Raw genomic sequence first — 17,581 nt, 5'->3', positions numbered from 1 at the left:
GAGTTCGAGACCAGCCTAGCCAACATAGCAAAAACCCATCTGTATTAAAAATACAAGAAAATTAGCCAGGTGTGGTGGCGTGCACCTGTGGTCCCAGCTACTTGGGAGGCTGAGGCAGAAGAATTGCTTGAATGCGGGAGGTGGAGTTTGCAGTGAGCCGAAATTGCACCACTGAACTCCAGCCTGGGCAACAGAGTGAGACTCTCTCTCAAAAAAAAAGGCCGGGCGCGGTGGCTCATGCCTGTAATCTCAGCACTTTGGGAGGCCGAGGTGGGCGGATCAAGAGGTCAGGAGATCGAGACCATCCTGGCAAACACGGTGAAACCCCGTCTCTACTAAAAATACAAAAAACAACATTAGCCGGGCGTAGTGGCAGGCGCCTGTAGTCCCAGCTTCTCGGGAGGCTGAGGCAGGAGAATGGTGTGAACCCGGGAGGCGACGGAGCTTGCAGTGAGCGGAGATCGCGCCATTGCACTCCAGCCTGGGCGACAGAGCAAGACTTCGTCTAAAAACAAAAAAACAAAAAAACAAAAAAAAAACCACGCTGGAAAGCTGGGCATGGTGACTTGCACCTGTAGTCCCAGACTTTGGGAGGCCAGCAATTTTTGCAGGAATTCTCCTTTTTTTTTTTTTATTTTTGAGACAGAGTCTCGCTCTTTTGCCCAGGTTGGAGTGAAGTGGCACAATCTCAGCTCACTGCAACTTCTGCCCCCTGGGTTCAAGTGATAGCAATTCTCCTGCCTCAGCCTCCCAAGTAGCTGGGATTACAGGCGTCTGCCCCACACCCACCTAATTTTTTTTTTTTTTTTTTGTAGAGACAGGGTTTCACCATGTTGGCCAGGCTGATCTCAAACTCCTGACTTAAGATCCACCTGCCTTGGCCTCTCAAAGTGCTGGAGTTACAGGAGCTCAGGAATTTGAGGCTGCGGTGAGCCACTGCATTGCAGCTTGGGTGACAGTGAGATCCTATCTCCAAAAAAAACAAAAACAAAAACAAAAATTAAAGGGCTGCTTCAGCTGAACTGAGCTGCTCGCTTGTACACCTGTGAAGTGAGTGAGGTGACCGATGGTCTTAGCTTCTGGGTGTTGTCTGGGTGTGAGGACGAGGAAGTGCTGAGGCCCAGTTTTGTGGAGTTCCCAAGCTGGCAGAGCCAGGGCTGGACTCTGCCCCAGGCAGCCACAGTGCAGGGAGTGGCTGTGGCCACTCCCCAGGCTGGCCCAAAGAGGGAGGTGCTGCAGCCCGGCCCACCAGGGGCATGCTCAGATGCTCATTTGCGTGTTCTTTGCTTCACTGCACACAGGTTGGTCTGCCCCTTTTGACGTGGGCTGCCACACTCGGAGGGCCACGCACTCCACTCCCCTGAGAATGTTTGAGGCACATGGCAACCCCTGCCGGCGGCACCCTGGGCTCCTGAGTCTGTCATTTCCTGGTGCCAAGGGTGGAGCAGTGTAAGGCTGGGACACAGCAGGCTCCCCAGCTGACTGCAGCAGTCAGAGCCCCGTGTCTGAGGCCAGCAGTGACCTCAAGCCCAGCCCTGCCTGCCTGGTCTGGGGCTCCTGGAAAAGAATTTTGAGAACTCTCCCTCCCAGCTCCCCCCGCCTCTATCCTGCTGCCCCTTTGACGTCTCTGGAGTCAGAGGACAACCTGGAGGCAATTCAGTTATCTGTCCCAACACCCTGTCATCGAGGGGTGACCCTGAGTGTCCAGGCCACTGCCCACATGACGCAGGTGAGCTGATTCACACAAGGGACACTTTGTGGGCCTGGACTCACAGAACGCCGTAGCCAAAGTGATCCTTGGAGAGTATTTACAGAAGGGGCAGAACCAGACCAGAGTGAGAAGTTACTTTGCTCCAAGTTAATTGGTAGCCGAGCTGGAGCCATAACACAGGTTTTCCACCTCTTTGTCCCATACTCTTTTTTTTTTTTTTTTTTTTTTTTTTGAGACAGGGTTTTGCTCTGTCACCCAGGCTGGAGTGCAGTGGCACAATCTCGGCTCACTGCAATCTCCGCCTCCTGGGTTCAAGTGATTCTCCTGCGTCAGCCTCCCGAGTAGCTGGGATTACAGGTGCCCGCCACCACGCCTGGCTAATTTTTTTGTATTGTTAGTAGAAATGGGGTTTCACCGTGTTGGTCAAGCTGGTCTCAAACTCCTGACCTCAGATGATCCACCTGCCTAGGGCTCCCAAAATGCTGGGATTACAGGCGTGAGCCACCGCACCTGGCACTTGTCCCATATTCTTGCTGCCACTCATTAAACTCATCCAGGGATGTATTCATTCAACAAATACTTGTTAAACTGCCCCGTCTGTGTCAGGCACATACAAAGAAGCAGCCATCACCGAGCCCTCAAGTAGAGTGGGCTGGGCAGCAGGGACTGCAGTCATCAACAATAGACATAGAGTTGTGTTAGAGGGAAAGTATGAGAGCAAACACTATACTGGCAAAGGAAGGAGGCTGTCAGGTCCCAATATTGGCTCTGGCACTTACTAGCTCTTTGACCTTGGGCAATGTACTTAGCCTCTCTGTGCTTCAGTTTTCTCATCTATAAAATAAAAATAATAACTTGTCTCTTAGGGTTACTGTGAAGACTAACAGTAAAACTGGGTTGGTATATGTGAAGTACTCAGAACAGTGCCTTGCACCTTGTAGGTGCCTCATAAATGTCAGCTGCAATAATAATGCACATAGAGCCTGAGGATCACACAGGGAAGAGAATTAACTCTGGCTGGGGTTGCCAAGAAGAACTTCACAGAGGAAAGGCATTTAATCTGGGGCTTAAAGGATACCTAGGAGTTTGCCAGAAAAGGAAGAGAATCCTAGGCAGAGTAAGAGCAAGAACAAGGCTGTGGAAGCCTGAGAAGATGTGGAAATGGATCGCAAGTAGGGGCAGTGATTTTTGGGGGTTGGGAGAGGCAGATGTAGCTGGATCATCTAGAGGGCTTTTCAAGCTACCCATCTGCCCCCAGGACCTCTGAAACCTCTGCACATTTTCCCCATGGGGTGGTTTCTCTGCCCCACCAAGGACCCCTGCTGCAGGGGGTCCTCGGTGCTACTTGTTCATGAGTAGGTCAGGTTCCCCCAGCTACAGTGGGGTGGGAAAAAGACAAGAACCACCAGTGGGAGCCCAGGGTTTGTGGAGTAGGTGGGGAGAAGATGGCAGGAGCTGCAGGGGGTCCACCTTATGAAAGTTCTCACAGGCCATGTGAAGGTGTTTGAATGTCTTCCTCTGGACCAATGGAAGTATTCTGAGCCAGAAAGTAACCTGCTCTGAGATACTTTTGAGAAAGAATATCCCTGTGGCAGCTTTGGAGAATGGAGTGAGGCAGAGACTGGGAAAGTGTCTGGAGTCAAAGGCAGTGGTGAGGACTGAGAAAGGACTGAGAATGGGCTGAGGTGGAGGGGCAGCAGGAGGAAGGATTCAGGAAGTGACAGGCAGAACTGGATGACAAGCTGGGTTTGCAAGGTGCCCGAAAAGACAGTGATCCATAACTCACTGTGGAACCTTGGGCATGTCACTGAATCTCTCTGAGCCTCTGTTTTCTCATCTGGAAAATGGCGGTAGCAATGACAGCACCTGTCTCACTGGGCTGTTGTGAAAAGCAAATGAGTTAAGTGACAGAAAGTGCTGAAAGAGGCTGGGCGTGGTGGCTCACGCCTGTAATCACAGCACTTTGGGAGGCCAAGGTGGGAGGATCATGAGGTCAGGAGTTCAAGACCAGCCTGGCCACCACAGTGAAACCCTGTCTCCACCAAAAATACAAAAATTAGCCGGGCGTGGTGGCGGGTGCCTGTAATCCCAGCTACTTGGGAGGCTGAATCAGGAGAATCGCTGGAACCCAGGAGTCGGAGCTTGCAGTGAGCCGAGATCTTACCACTGCACTCCAGCCTGGGAGACACAGCGAGACTCTGTCTCAAAAAAAAAAAAAAAAAGAAAGTGCTGAAAGAGTACCTGGTACAGAATAAGTGCTGGCCAAGTAGCAGCTGTTGATCCTACTGTTAAGACTGGGAGTTTAGTGGATGGGAGAAAGGTGATATCTAGAGGATATACACATTCTAAGTTGCCCCCAACACTTTTTCTTTTGATTTCTTGTCTTCTGTTTTAACTTTTTTTATTATAAGGTATACATAAGATAAAATTTACAATTTTAACAATTTTAAAGGGTACAATTCAGTGGCATTAAGTACATAAACTTTTTCTTTTTTTGTTTGTTTGTTTTTTTATTGAGACAGAGTCTCGCTCTGTCACCCAGGCTGGAGTGCAATGGTGCGATCTTGGCTCACTGCAACCTCCGTCTCCCAGGTTTAAGTGATTCCCCTGCCTCAGCCTCCTGAGTAGCTGGGATTACAGGTGCCCGCCACCATACCTGGCTAATTTTTGTATTTTCAGTAGAGACAGGGTTTCATCACATTGGACAGGCTGGTCTCGAACTCCTGACCTCAAGTGATCTGCCTGTCTCAGCCTCCCAAAGTGCTGGGATTACAAGCGTGAGCCATGCACCCTGCCTCAAGCCCTCTTCTTAAGGAGGCTTTTCCTTTGTTCTATGACATGAAGAGAGGCAGGTTAGGAAATTCAGCACCCATAGAGATAGATGCTGTCCACACCTGTGCATTTGCACACTGAACTATGTCACCATCCACGCCAGTGCACTTGATGCCAGCTGCCTGGACGGGAAGCAGTTTACCTCCCGAGTCTGTTTTTCTGGGACTAAGATTAAAATGAGTTTGCATTTGCCTTCCCTGAATAAACATCAGTGAAAGGGAAAGCTAAGTAAGCCACAGGAGCCCATGTGGGCCCAACTGGGAAAGAAAAGGCCCAGACAGGGGCTTGGAGAGCCAGAGAGACTATGTTCAGTTCAATACTGAAGCTTCTGAAGGGATGAGGTTGGCCTTTGGGACTTGCCCCAGGGCCAGACTGTGGTGTGTCACAGCACCGCAAGCACTGTGGTGAGGTGGTGGACGTGTTGTGGGACCCCCTTGTGTCGGGAAAGGGACCTAAGAAGCCAGGGCTTGGACTGAGCTGTTGTTACAAGCCGCTCCAGAGATGGATTTTCCCCCTGTGGTTTTGGGAGTCTAATGCGTTTTCCAAGTGCTTTAAGATCAAAGGGTATAGTGAGTAATATTACCTTAGGCCCATAAAGTCCGTCCATCTTCCTCCCACACACACCATTAAGCATTCAGGGTAACCCAGAAGGTGCTACTAGACTTCCAGGGAGCTTAGCTTTGATTGTTCACAATTTTTTCACTTTTCTGGAAAAGAGGATTATAAGATATAATCCTTCAACTATTATTGGTTTCCTGGATTAGGGATATTATCTCATTTGATCCTCATAATAGCCCTGCAAAGTAGGAACTATTGACTCAATTTTATTTTCTTTTCTTTTTTTTTTCTTTTTTTGAGACAGTCTTGCTCTATCGCCCAGGCTGGAGTGTAGTGGCGTGATCTCAGCTCACTGCAACCTCTGCCTCCCCAGTTCAAGCAATTCTCCCTGCCTTAGCCTCCCGAATAGCTGGGATTACAGGCACCTGCCACCATGCCTGGCTAAGTTTTGTATTTTTAGTAGCGACGGGGTTTCGCCATGTTGGCCAGGCTGGTCTTGAACTCCTGACCTCAGGTTATCCTCCCACCTTGGCCTCCCAAAGTGCTGGGATTATAGGCATGAGCCACCATGCCTGGCTGCCTCAATTTTCTAAGTGAAGAAAATGGGTCTCAGTGATCTATAGAAAAGGTAAGGTGGAAAGCCTAGGTTTGCACCCTGGTTCTGTGAAGGGATTTGAGGTGACACTGGTCACACTCTTAGTATAGGGCTATCACATAGGAGGAGCCTGGACAATGGCTCAACATCACTGTCCCCATCCCACATCTCCACTGCTCATCTAAGGCCACACCGCTGGCAAGCCTGAGCATGAATGGAACCGAAGACTTTTGATGCTAAGTCCCCAGCCTTTCCACTTTCCAATTATGTTGAAATTAATCAGAGATCTCAACCCTGGCTTTTGAAGGCCGGACCTCCATCTCATCAAAATCGGAGTGTGCGTACTTGATGGAGGTTATTAGACCATCAGTGGTTTGCATGTGTATGTGGCACATCTCAGGATGTCATGGGAAACACACCTCTGATGGGCTGGGTCCCTGTACCTGCCCCTGGTTCCCAGTCACTGGGTTTGAGAAATGTTGAGAACAGGAATGTTGTTGGCCATGCAAATCAACAAAGGCAGAAAAAAAAAAAGACAAGTTGATGGCTCAAGGCCATTCCAGCTTCAGAATTCTTCAAGAACAAGATGAGTGGTTTGCTGATCCCCTGTGACCAGAGTAATTCTGAGATGGCCCTTGGTAACCCAGGTTCTCACAGATATTTCTGTAACATTGACCTTGAGTGCCCTTCTTGTATATTAAGTCCAGAGAGTTAGTACCATCAGCCCATCGCTGAGTAACAACTGGGCTTACTATGCATCCAGCTTTGGGGGATACCATAAGACATGGTCCCTGGACTCCGAGGAGCTCCCAGATCTCACTGAAGGAACTAGAGGACAATCTGGAGTGCAAACAAGAGTCCCCCCTCTTTTGGAAGCTTGGCTGTGGGTTGCTCTGGGCAGCAGTGGGTCAGTGTGGTGCGGACAGGGGATGGCTCCCAAGTGCTTTTTGTGCATTGCATCATTTAGTCTTCACAACTTCCCTACAATGGGTAATTCTGTTGTTATCACCATTTCACAGACGGGGAAATTGAGACACAGGGAGGTTAAGTAACTTGCACAGTCATACACCTAATAGGTAGCAGAGCTGAGATTCAAATCCAGGCAGGCCGGAAAGCCAGAGTCAATGCTCTTAGCCCCTACCCCTGTTCCATCCTAGAGGGGCTCAGCTAATCCTTGAAGGATGAGGGATTTTAGGGAGGCAAAATACTAAGGAGTGGGAGCTCCACAGACCTGGGTTTGGTAGTACTGGTTGTGTGACTTTAGACAACTTTGAGCCTCAATTTCTTCATCTGGTAAATGATAACATCCTCTTTTATACAGAGTGGTGTGACTGAGATAATGCGTTTAGTTAGAGCACAGTGCAAGGAGTTTTATGATGATGATTATTGTTATAAACGGAGAGTGGGAAAGACAGGTACAGCTGACCAATGCCCAGCATCATGGATGAACATGGACTATATGTGGTGGTTGAACAGGTGGCAGGGAGGGAGTCCGTGAAGTTACAGTGTGGGATGGTTGTAATAGGTGAGTGTGAAATAACAGTTGGCTGGGAAGCATGAGGCCAGGTCATTGAGGACCTTGAAAACTAACTAAAATGCTCTACAGCTCTTCAAAACAGCAGGTGTGTGGACTTTGTTGACATATGGAAATGTATGTCTGGAAAAAAAAAATAGAATGCAAAATAGTATGTACAGACTGACAGCTGTGTAAACATATTATAGCCTGTTAAGCTTAGCGATCAGAAGGGCATCTGCAGAGCTATAAATATTCAAGTTCAGGCTGGGAACAGTGGCTCATACCTGTAATCCTCACACTTTGGGAGGCCAAGGTGGGCGGATTACTTGAGCCCAGGAGTTCCAGACCAGCTTGGGAGACATGCCAAAACCACATTCTCTAAAACATATACAAAAAATTAGCTAGGGCTGGGCACAGTGGCTCACGCCTGTAATCCCAGCACTTTGGAAGGCAGAGGTGGGCGGATCACGAGGTCAGGAGTTCAAGACCAGCCTGGCCAACATGGTGAAACCCCATCTCTACTAAAAATACAAAAAATTAGCTGGGCATGGTGGTGCACGCCCCTATAATCCCAGCTACTCAGGAGGCTGAGGCAGAAGAATCGCTTGAACCCAGGAGGCAGAGGTTGTGGTGAGCGGGGATCATGCCACTGCACTCCAGCCTGGGTGACAGAGTAAGACTCCATCTCAAAAAAAGAAAAAAAAGCCAGGAATGGTGGGCACACATCTGTAGTTCCAGCTACAGATGGGAAGATTGCTTGAGCCAGGGAGATCAAGGCTGCAGTGAGCCATGATTGTACCACTGCACTCCAACTTAGGTGACAGAATAAAACCCTGTCTCAATTAAAAAAAAAAAATTCAAGTTCATCACTTTTTATTTTTCTGTAAACACCTAATGACTACTAAGAACACACAGGAGGCCAGGCTGAGGAGTTTGGCTTTTCACCTGTGGACCTCCATGGGGAGTCGTTGCAAATTCTATCGGTTTGTTTTGCTTTTTCATCGAGATGGAATTCATATACAGTCAATCCTCCCTATTTGTGGATTCTGTATTTGCAAATTTTGCTTAGTGGCTAAAATTTATTTGTAACCCCAGAATCAATGTTTGTATTGCTTCTGTGGTCATTTACAGACATGCACAGAGCAGTGAAAATTTTGAGTTGTTCAATGCACAAGTTCCCAGCTAAACAATAGGATCCTTTGTCTTCTTGTTTTAGCTGTCATACATAAATGTCTTTTTCTGTTTAGTGTCACGTGTTATAGTGCTATCGGCCATGAGTTCAATGTTAACCAACCAACAAAATATATTAAAGTGTCTTTAAGCAGAAACACAGCTAAAACAAGGTTATGGTTATGTATTGATCAGTTGACAAAAATCTTGTGACCAGGGGTCACAGGAACCTAACCCTGTATTTCCCCTAGGAGAAACGGGTCAGTATTTACGAATACCATGTTCACTGCAACTTTATAGAACATAACTATGACAAATGGTGAGGATTGGTTGACTGTACCACATGATTCCTTTTTTTTCAAAATCAGACTTTTATGTTTTGGTATATGCACAAGGTTATGCAGCCATGAGTGTCACTGCAGATTTTCAAGCAGTAACATGGCCTCAATGAGCAGCAGTTTAAGAATTATCTGTCCATCTTTCCCTGTCCCCTGATTTCTTTCTGGTCTCTTTCAGAATGCCCAGGAAAACCATGGGCTGGCTGTCCCCACCCCCTCAGTTCCAGAAGACTTCGCAGACAAAGAAGTGACAGGTAAGTGAACCCTGGGCTTGAGGCTTGTCCATCTTTCTTTCTGTCCTCCTAGGGCCCTGAGTTCAAAAGCCAAGCATCTTTCTGACCATCTTCACAGCTGGTGACAAAGACAGAGTCCCCAGGCACAGCCACTCTCGCTATCCTCAGTCCTCTTGATTACTGGCTGCAGTGGGCCCGGGCAGCGGGGCTGGGAGTTGAGGAGAGCCAGGGTCAGCAAAGGCCCCCTTCTGGCGGGGGAAGGATGGTGAGGCGACAAGGCCAGAGCAGGAACAAGTGCAGCATAAAGTGGGAGAAGGGCCTGGCTTTGAATCCCACCTCCCCACATATTCGCTTTGCTCCCTTGGGCAAGACGCTTCACCCCTCCTACCTCTGTATCTTCCAATGAACAATGGGAACAACAGTTCAGTTTGGAGGAGTAAATGAAGTGGTGGATGGGATATAAGTCATGTCTGTCACACCTCTCAGAGGTGCTTCAAACTCGCTAATGGCTTCCCTTATCACTCAGAGAAAAGGTTCTTGCAAGGACTGCTGGAGTCTAACCTGAGTCTGGCCACTTTCCTTGCTTGCTTTCTCCTCCCACACTACCCCGGCCAAAGTGTCTCCTGTTGCTCCTGAAATACCCCAGGCACATTTCCACCTTGGGGTCTTTGCACTACAGACCTCTCAGGTTAGAATGCTCTTCTGTAAGGCATCTGTGTGGCCGTCTCCCTCACTCCTTCCTTCTTTGCTCAAATGTCACCTTCTCTGCGAGGCCTTCTCAGACTACTTTATTTATTTATTTATTTAAGATGGAGTCTTGCTCTGTCGCCAGGCTGGAGGGCAGTGGCATGATCTCAGCTCACTGCAACCTCGGCCTCCTGAGTAGCTGGGATTACAGGCGCACGCCACCACGCCCAGTTAATTTTTGTATTTTTAGTAGAGACAGGGTTTCACCATGTTGGCCAGGATGGTCTCTATCTCTTGACCCTGTGATCCGCCTGCCTCGGCCTCCCAAAGTGCTGGGATTACAGGTGTGTGCCACCGCACCCAGCTGGACTGCCCTATTTAAATTGCACCCGCTGCACCCCTCCCTTGCTGGTATTTTTCCCATCGCACTCATCCTCTAATGTGATAATGTACTCACACGTTATGTTCATTGTCCCATTCAAGCATAAGCTCCCTAGGAGGGCCAGTGTTTGTCCGTTTTTTGTTTTGTTGGTTTTTTGCTGCTGTCCCCCAGCTCCTAACTCCTGCCTGACAGTTGGGTGCTCAGTGAACGTTAGTCTTCCCTTTCCCTGCTCTTGGTTTCTTCAGTTTGAAGTCAGGCAGCTGGGAGGAGCCCTTCAGAGCTGCACACTCCCCAGGTTCGCCACACTGTTAGGGACTGAGAGGAGGGAAGCAAAGGATGGGTGCCACTAAGAAGGAAGTAGACTCTGGGAGGGGGGCTGGGGACCTGGTCTGAGGACAACAGAGGGATGTGAGCTGCTGGGACCAGGGACTCTCAGCATCTCTTTAGTACCCAGACTGTCCAGGCCACGTTCCTTCTGCACACCCCCGTTCCATCATGCAGACCAGAATCTGCCTCCGTTCTCTATGAAGTGGACAGCTGGGTTCTTAGTAGCTTCAGGGTCTTTAGAAAGCAAGAGTTGTTTGTGCAAACTGCTCCCTCCTGCAGGTCTGTCACCCAGCCTTCCTCACTGAGGAGCTCTCTCGCCCCTGCCCCATGACTTCCTATCTCTTTCCCACTTTCCCTGTCTCACACAGTCTGAGAAGGTCAGCACAGATAGTAGCAGTCAAAGTGGTTCCGTTCTATTAACTGCCTACTAGAGGCCTGGCACCATGACAAGCCCTTTCTGTGTATTTGCATGGATTCTCTCATTTAATCCTCACAACGGCTGTAAGAAGCGAGCATGGACAACATGCTCCTTTGATAGATGAGGAAACTGAGGCTCAGCAAGGTTAATTAGTGTGTTCAAGGTCGCTCATCTAATAAGTGGTAAAGCTGGGATGTGAACCCTGGACTTTCTGGCTTGGCCAAGATCAAGGTCGCAGTAAAAAACAGATGGCGCACTCAAAGGGGATAACTGAAGAGAGCTGAGTAAAGGGACGGTGTACCAGAGTGTGAGCTTGGTTAGGCGACTCCTGTCTCCTGGGAACAGTGACACCCAGGGACTGAACACAGTGGGAGAGGGACATCCCGACAGGACCTGTGTCTGCGGGGCAGGAAAGGCAGCTGCTGCCAACCTGTGACGCAGCCAGGAGGCAGCCAGAGGAACCAGAGCCCTGGCCCTCTTGTCCCCACCCCCCATCTCAGAGGGCAAGGGAGTCCCGGCGCAGGTTAGAGCGTGACTCTGGGGAGGCAAATGGAGGTTATTCCTTACAGGCTTCAAAGGCTGTGCCAGGGACAGGCAGGGGACCCTCCCTAGAAAGAAGGGGGACACTCCCAGGACAGCTCAGGAGACTGGACACGGGGCTGCTCCCTCTCTTGGTGTTCAGGAGAAAATGATCCAGTCATTCTCTTGGGCGCCCACCCCTGCCCCTGCGCTGGGTAAACAGAAATTGGCAGGGTTGGTCTGCCTTGTTTCCGCCCCCCATCTTTGTCTCTTCTTCTTTCAGGTACCAGCTCACTAGTCAATGGCAACCTCCGACTGTACAGCTCTGTGGGTGACCTGAGGCCTGGGCAGTATGGCCAGGATCTACTCATCCCCCCACCTCCCCCAGGCCCAGCCCCGGGGCCCCCCCAGGACATTTCACAACCTCCAGGGGAGTTGCCACTGCCATCTCCACCTTCCACAGCACCCCCACCGCCTCCCCTGCTGCTGGAACCCCCACCCCCGCCCAGCATGGCCCCACCTCCACCCCCAGTATTGGAGGCCCTGTCCCCACCACACACTCTTTCCTCCCCATCCACACCCACCCCTCCTGACTTCATTCCCCCTGCCCCACCCTTGGCCTTTTTAGCCCCCCCCCCACCTCCTATGCCAGCCCCAGCACCCCCAGCTCCAGCATCTCCTCACACAGTGGGGACTCGTCTCTTTCCCCCTGGGGGTGTCACCAAGTGGAAATCAGATGTAGCACTGAATGGCAGGCAGGCAGAGGCCACCAGATTCAGCCCCCCGAGAAGCCCTGCTGAGCCAAAGGGGAGTGCCCTGGGACCTAACCCAGAGCCCCATCTCACCTTCCCCCGTTCTTTCAAAGTGCCTCCCCCAACCCCAGTCAGGACTTCGTCCATCCCAGTTCAGGAAGCACAAGAGGCTCCTCAAAAGGAAGAGGGGGCCACCAACAAGGCTCCCAGCCGACTCCCACTGCCTCCCAGCTTCCACATCCGCCCCGCCTCCCAGGTCTACCCAGACAGGACCCCCAAGCCAGACTGCCCTGGGGAGCTCAGGGCCGCAGCACCAGCCAGCTCAAGGCTTGGCCAGTCCCAGTCCCAAGCAGATGAGCCCCCAAGAGTTGGGACTCCGGGGACTCCGCCTCCAGCCCCTCCCCTGCCCCCTCCTGCAGCCCCCCTCCCTCCCCCACCACCCCCACTTCCCCCAGCTGCACCTCCTTTGCCCTGTGCTCAGAAGGCAGCCCATCCACCTGCTGGATTTACAAAACCCCCTAAATCCAGCTCTCCTGCTCTCAAACCCAAACCCAACCCCCCCAGCCCAGCGGACACAGCCTCTTCAGCACCTGTGGACTGGAGGGACCCCAGCCAGATGGAAAAGCTGCGGAACGAGCTGGCGGCCTATCTCTGTGGCTCCAGGAGAGAGGACCGATTCCTCAGTCACAGGCCAGGCCCAACAGTGGCCCCTCAGAGCAAGGAGGGCAAGAAGGGCCCCAGCATGCTCAAGAAAGAGACTCCCCCGAGCCCGCCAGCAAAGGACACTCCCCCAGGTGTTCCTGAAAAGAGTCTTGGCGGCAGCAGCCTGACAGAGACAGAGGCTACCCCCAGCCTGGCCCTGCCCCCTGTGGACTACATTCCCCAAGACTCTCCAACTCCCAGTGTGCGGCAGATCCGGAATGAGCTGGAGGCCCGGCTCTCCTCATCAGCAGAGAAGGAGGCTAAGCCCAGCATAGGATCTCTACCCCCTAAGCCTCGGCTAGAAGGGGGAAGAATTTTTGAAAATGGGGCTGATAATGACAAACTCTCCAAGCCTGTGGCCAAGAATCTGCCACCTCAATCTACCACCCTGCTGCCAACCACACCACTCCAGCCCAAGGCCATGTTGGGACCAGCCACACCACCCAAGGCCACATCTGGGTCAGCCACACCACCCCAGGCCACACCTGGGCCAACCACACCACTCAAGGCCACATCTGGGTCAGCCACACCACTCAAGGCCACAGCTGGGCCAGCCACACCACTCAAGGCCACACCTGGGCCAACCACACCACTCAAGGCCACAGCTGGGCCAGCCACACCACCCAAGGCCACATCTGGCCTGGCCATATCATCTACAGCCACAACTCTGCCCACCACCACATCCCAACTGATGGCAGAGAAAGACTCAGGGCCAGGTGGGCAGCCAGCGAAGCCAGCATCTCAAGAAGTTTCCACTCCCTCCCAGCCAAGGGGAGAGGGGTCCCCCTCAGAGGCCACTAGGCTGCCCACACAGGGAGCCCACTCATCTCCAGCCCTCCCACCAAAGACATCTCCTGGTGGAGGAGAGGTGCCATGTCTCTACAAGCCCCACTGCCACCAGAGCAGCCTCAGCCGTGAGGTTGCTGTGGTGATGCCCACCCTGGCCAGAGGAGGGGCTGCAGGGCCAGGGGAGCCCGTAGAGGTGAAGGAGCCCCCAGGGCTGCCAGCCAAGCCCTCTGCCTCAGCCCAGCCCACTGATGAACTCCTCAGGCACCCGGTGACTGGGGAGGTGGTGGAGCGGGGCTCACCGATGGCCCTGCTCCTGGCGGCCAGGCAGAGGGCACAGAAGGGGAGACCTGGAGGGGCTGCCCTGGGTCGGTCCTCTCTGCCAGGAAGTCTCCGTGACCACAGCCACCAAGCCGAGGTCAGCTCTGACAGCATCTTCCACAGCCAAGGCAGGCCCAACTCCTTCACTGTGGTGCCCAAGTTACCCAAGGAAGCTGAGAAGGACTCCCCGCTGACGACCGAAATACCCAATAAGTGGGGGCCGCGGCCGGGAAGAGACGCAGAGGGCACAGAGCCGAGCCGCAGGCACAACTGGACAAAGCCGGAGCCCCAGGCCCCTGTGGCCTGGGAAAGAGCTGCTACCTCCAACCTTCCCCAGGGCCACCCGCTGCCCAAGTCCTTCTCCTCTCCACCTTCTCCTTCGTACAAGAGAGAGGAGGAGGAGGAGGAGTTCAACTTCGAGGTCATCCCACCGCCGCCAGAGTTCAGCAATGACCCTGAGCCCCCGGCCCCGGCCCTCCAGTATCTGGGCCGCCGGAGCTCCCCTCCCCGGAACAACTACTCAGACTTGGGGCAGCCCCCGAATGCTGGCCCCGGGGCGCCCCCGGCTCTCGGCTTCTCGCGCTTTCCCGTGGGCGCGCGCTACGCCGGGGCTGGGGGCCTGGAGCGCTTCTCAGGAGGGGGCCGCTCGCTCATAAAGAAGCGCCTGTACGTCGGGGAGCCGCACCGCGGCCCAGGGATGCCCCGCGGTGGCACAGGCCGCAGCCTGAGCCCTCCCAACTGCTTCCGGCCGCAACCCGGAGGCCCCGAGATGCGGCGCGTGAACTCGGCGGGTCGCGCGCCCCCCGGAGGCCTGCATGCAAGGAGGCTGTCCCTGGAGGGCGCCGCCCGGGGCGCCGCGGAGACCAAGCACAAAGCGCCTGGCAGCGCCCCAGCTGCTGGCAGGTGAGCTGCGGACCCGCCTGGTGCGGGAAGCCGGGAGGGGTGAAAAGCCAGGCGAGGGCCAAGGAGGCCCGGCCATCAGTCAAGAGAAAACATTTGGTTTTCTCCCCTCGGCCTTGCAGGTAGAACGGGGAGGGAGGCCCACTTACCGGGAGAGGGCGCTGTTGGCGCCTTCCTGACCTGCTTCCTGACTTCCCTTGTTGTCTTTCCCCATCATCTCCTCTTGTCTCTCTCCCACCCGCTAGATCCCAGCGGTCAGGCTAAGTGTGGGGCGGGCAGAGATCTGAGTGGTCCTTCGGTGGAGGGATTTCCCAACACAGAGTTGGATCCAGACACAGGCTAGGAGTGAAAGATTTCTGAGAGAGAGGATATTAGGCATGTTCTCTGGCCAGCAGGGCCCAGACCGGAATGGGAGCCCTGTCTGTGATGGTCTGCAGTCCCTCCCTGGGGTCGATAAGCCCAGGGCTTGTGGGGGCAAATACAGAAGTATGAGCAGCATCTTTTCCTCTCGGTCCCTGGGGGAGATGGGAGGCGTGTTGGCTAACCAGCTGCAGATATTAACCTCACATCTCTTGCTCTCCCCCAGGTCTCCCCACACCACCACCCGCTATGGAAGCCCCATCAACACGTTCACCGTGAGGCCTGGGACCCGCCATCCCATCTCCTATGCCTGCTCAGGGGCCCATTGGAAAGCCACCTCCTGAGCCAGGGGTTCTCTTAGCTCTATTCCAACAAACTGTGTCCTTAAGGATCTGGGCACTTGTTTCTTGTGGGGGGTGGGAGGTACACAGCAGCTGTTAGGCGACCTGACTCAGACACAGAGGAGTCTTTGATCCCCAAAGACCAACGATGAGAAGCAGCGGCCCAGGAAGATCAAGAGTGGGCTTCTGTTTCCCAAAGCCTGGTGTGGCTGTGGACTGTACATATCAGGGGTGGGAGGGGAAGGAGGTTAGAGAGGAGGAACCATTAAGGACCTGGGCGCTGAGTTTCTGCTCTCTGGTACTATCTGCTTTAGCAAGAGTTATTTAAAACAGTTTTACAAGCACGGCCTACTGAGCAGGTTCTGAAAACAAGGGGTGGGTCACTGACTCTGAACTGGAACCCATCGAGATAGCTGTGATTGTCTCTCAGGCCCTTGCAAAGGGCTGGTTCCCAGCTCTATCCTGGTGGGTGTGCAGGGCACCGAAGGGAGAGCTTTAGCCTCCATCACCTGCCATCCCAAGCAAGAGTGGACACCTGGGGTTCCTAGGCGCGTTGAGGTGGGACCAGGAATGTGTATGTATAACACATGGAGAAGGACCATGTGTAGGGTGGGGAGAGAAGCTCCCACATGTGGAATGGAAGCCCTTTGCATTGGCCAAGGGCAGAGGTGGGAGATTGACGGTTCATTTCTCCTTGGCTCTGGCCCTTAGCTACGGGGAAGCCTAGAGAGAGGACACTTGGCAAGTTTAGGATGGGAAGCAGGGTTAAGCCTGGCTGTGCTATTCAGACCTGTGCAGCCCTGATTTTGGGGATTGGGCCCAAGGAGCCGTGAGTCTTTGGCTTGACACTAGGGGCTTTACATGGCCAGGTCTCATATGGGATTTGGAGAGGGCATTTTTCCTAACACTGATACTACAAGTCACCAATACTACTGATGCCTTAAGATGCTAGAAAGCCTTGGAGAGTGGAGGCAGCAGAGATGGGAATGGAGGTCTGAAGAAGCTTGCCGCTGAAGGGGAGTGTGTTTGGGAAAGTCAAGAGTGGTAGGATTGGTTGGCCGGGTGCAGTGACTCACACCTGTAATCCCAGTACTTTGGGAGGCTGAGGCTGGTGGATCACTTGAGGTCAGAAGTTCGAGACCACCTTGCCAAAATGGTGAAACCCTATCTCTACTAAAAATATGGGGGGAAAAAAGGGTGCTAGGATTGGGCCAGTTAAGAGCAGGGGAGACCTGGCCGGGCACGGTGGCTTACGCCTGTAATCTTAGCCCTTTGGGAGGCTGAAGTGGGTGGATCACAAGGTCAAGAGATTGAGACCATCTTGGCCTACATGGTGAAACCCCGTCTCTACTAAAAATACAAAAATGAACTGGGCATGGTGGTGTGTGCCTGTAGTCCCAGCTACTTGGGAGGCTGAGGCAGGAGAATCGCTCGAACCCGGGAGGCAGAGGTTGCAGTGAGCCGAGATCGCGCCACTGCACTCCAGCCTGGTGACACAGCAAGACTCCGTGTCAAAAAAAAAAAAAAAAACAAAGAGCAGGGGAGACCTATTAGTATGGTGACCACGTGTCCTTTGCCTAGGCAGTCTAGGTTTATGCTTGTTTTCCAGTGAATTAGACCCCCTTCCACTTCGCAAAAAAGTCCTGGTTTAGATGCTATAATCACCAAACATACCAGGAAGCAATATTCCTGGGTCTTGCTTCCCTATCTTCAGGTCTTGGTGGGCCAAATTCTTGGGACCAGACCAAGGTGGCCTGCCTCAGTAAGAAGGAAGGACTGAAGAGTGGCCCATTTCAGAGGAGCAGGCTGGTGGGGGCCAGCCAGAAAGTAGTTCCCTTTTGGGGAAGATGTTGGACATTTATTACTTGTGGTAACCAGCCTAGGCACTGTGTTGTCAGGACAGCAGGTGAGCCACTTTAGGGATGAAAGTGCAGGGGTGGGTGGGTGCCCAGATGACCAAGGCCAGCCACCATGATGGGGTAGGGCCTGGTTATCTGTGTTCAAGAAGCGAATCCCACCCCAGCGCCAGCACTAGCTCTCTCTATATGTATGTATTTTCCCTGTACAATGTTTTATAAAAGAGATCACTAATTTATCTGCTGTGCTAAGGCCTGAGGAGTGATGTCTAGACTC

The 17,581-nt window shown here is 52.8% G+C and overlaps 1 protein-coding gene across 2 annotated transcripts in view; it reads left to right on the top strand.

Annotated features, from left to right (window-relative positions):
* Positions 1–15,792, top strand: part of C4H6orf132 (chromosome 4 C6orf132 homolog) — a 39,287-nt gene extending 23,495 nt beyond the window's left edge. Inside the window, exons 3-6 of one of the 2 annotated variants that reach the window (XM_025384488.1) lie at positions 8,899–8,974; positions 11,570–13,188; positions 13,249–14,750; positions 15,334–15,792. In XM_025384488.1, coding sequence (XP_025240273.1) covers positions 8,899–8,974; positions 11,570–13,188; positions 13,249–14,750; positions 15,334–15,451 — 3,315 coding nt within the window. In that variant the 3' untranslated portion in view covers positions 15,452–15,792. Of the gene's footprint in view, positions 1–8,898; positions 8,975–11,569; positions 14,751–15,333 lie in introns of both variants that reach the window. The other variant, XM_025384487.1, reaches the window with a different exon arrangement.
* Positions 15,793–17,581: the final 1,789 nt, after the last annotated feature.

This window comes from Theropithecus gelada, chromosome 4, assembly GCF_003255815.1.
Source record: "Theropithecus gelada isolate Dixy chromosome 4, Tgel_1.0, whole genome shotgun sequence".
Classification (NCBI taxonomy): domain Eukaryota; kingdom Metazoa; phylum Chordata; class Mammalia; order Primates; family Cercopithecidae; genus Theropithecus; species Theropithecus gelada.
This window is presented reverse-complemented; position numbering and strand designations above follow the sequence as displayed.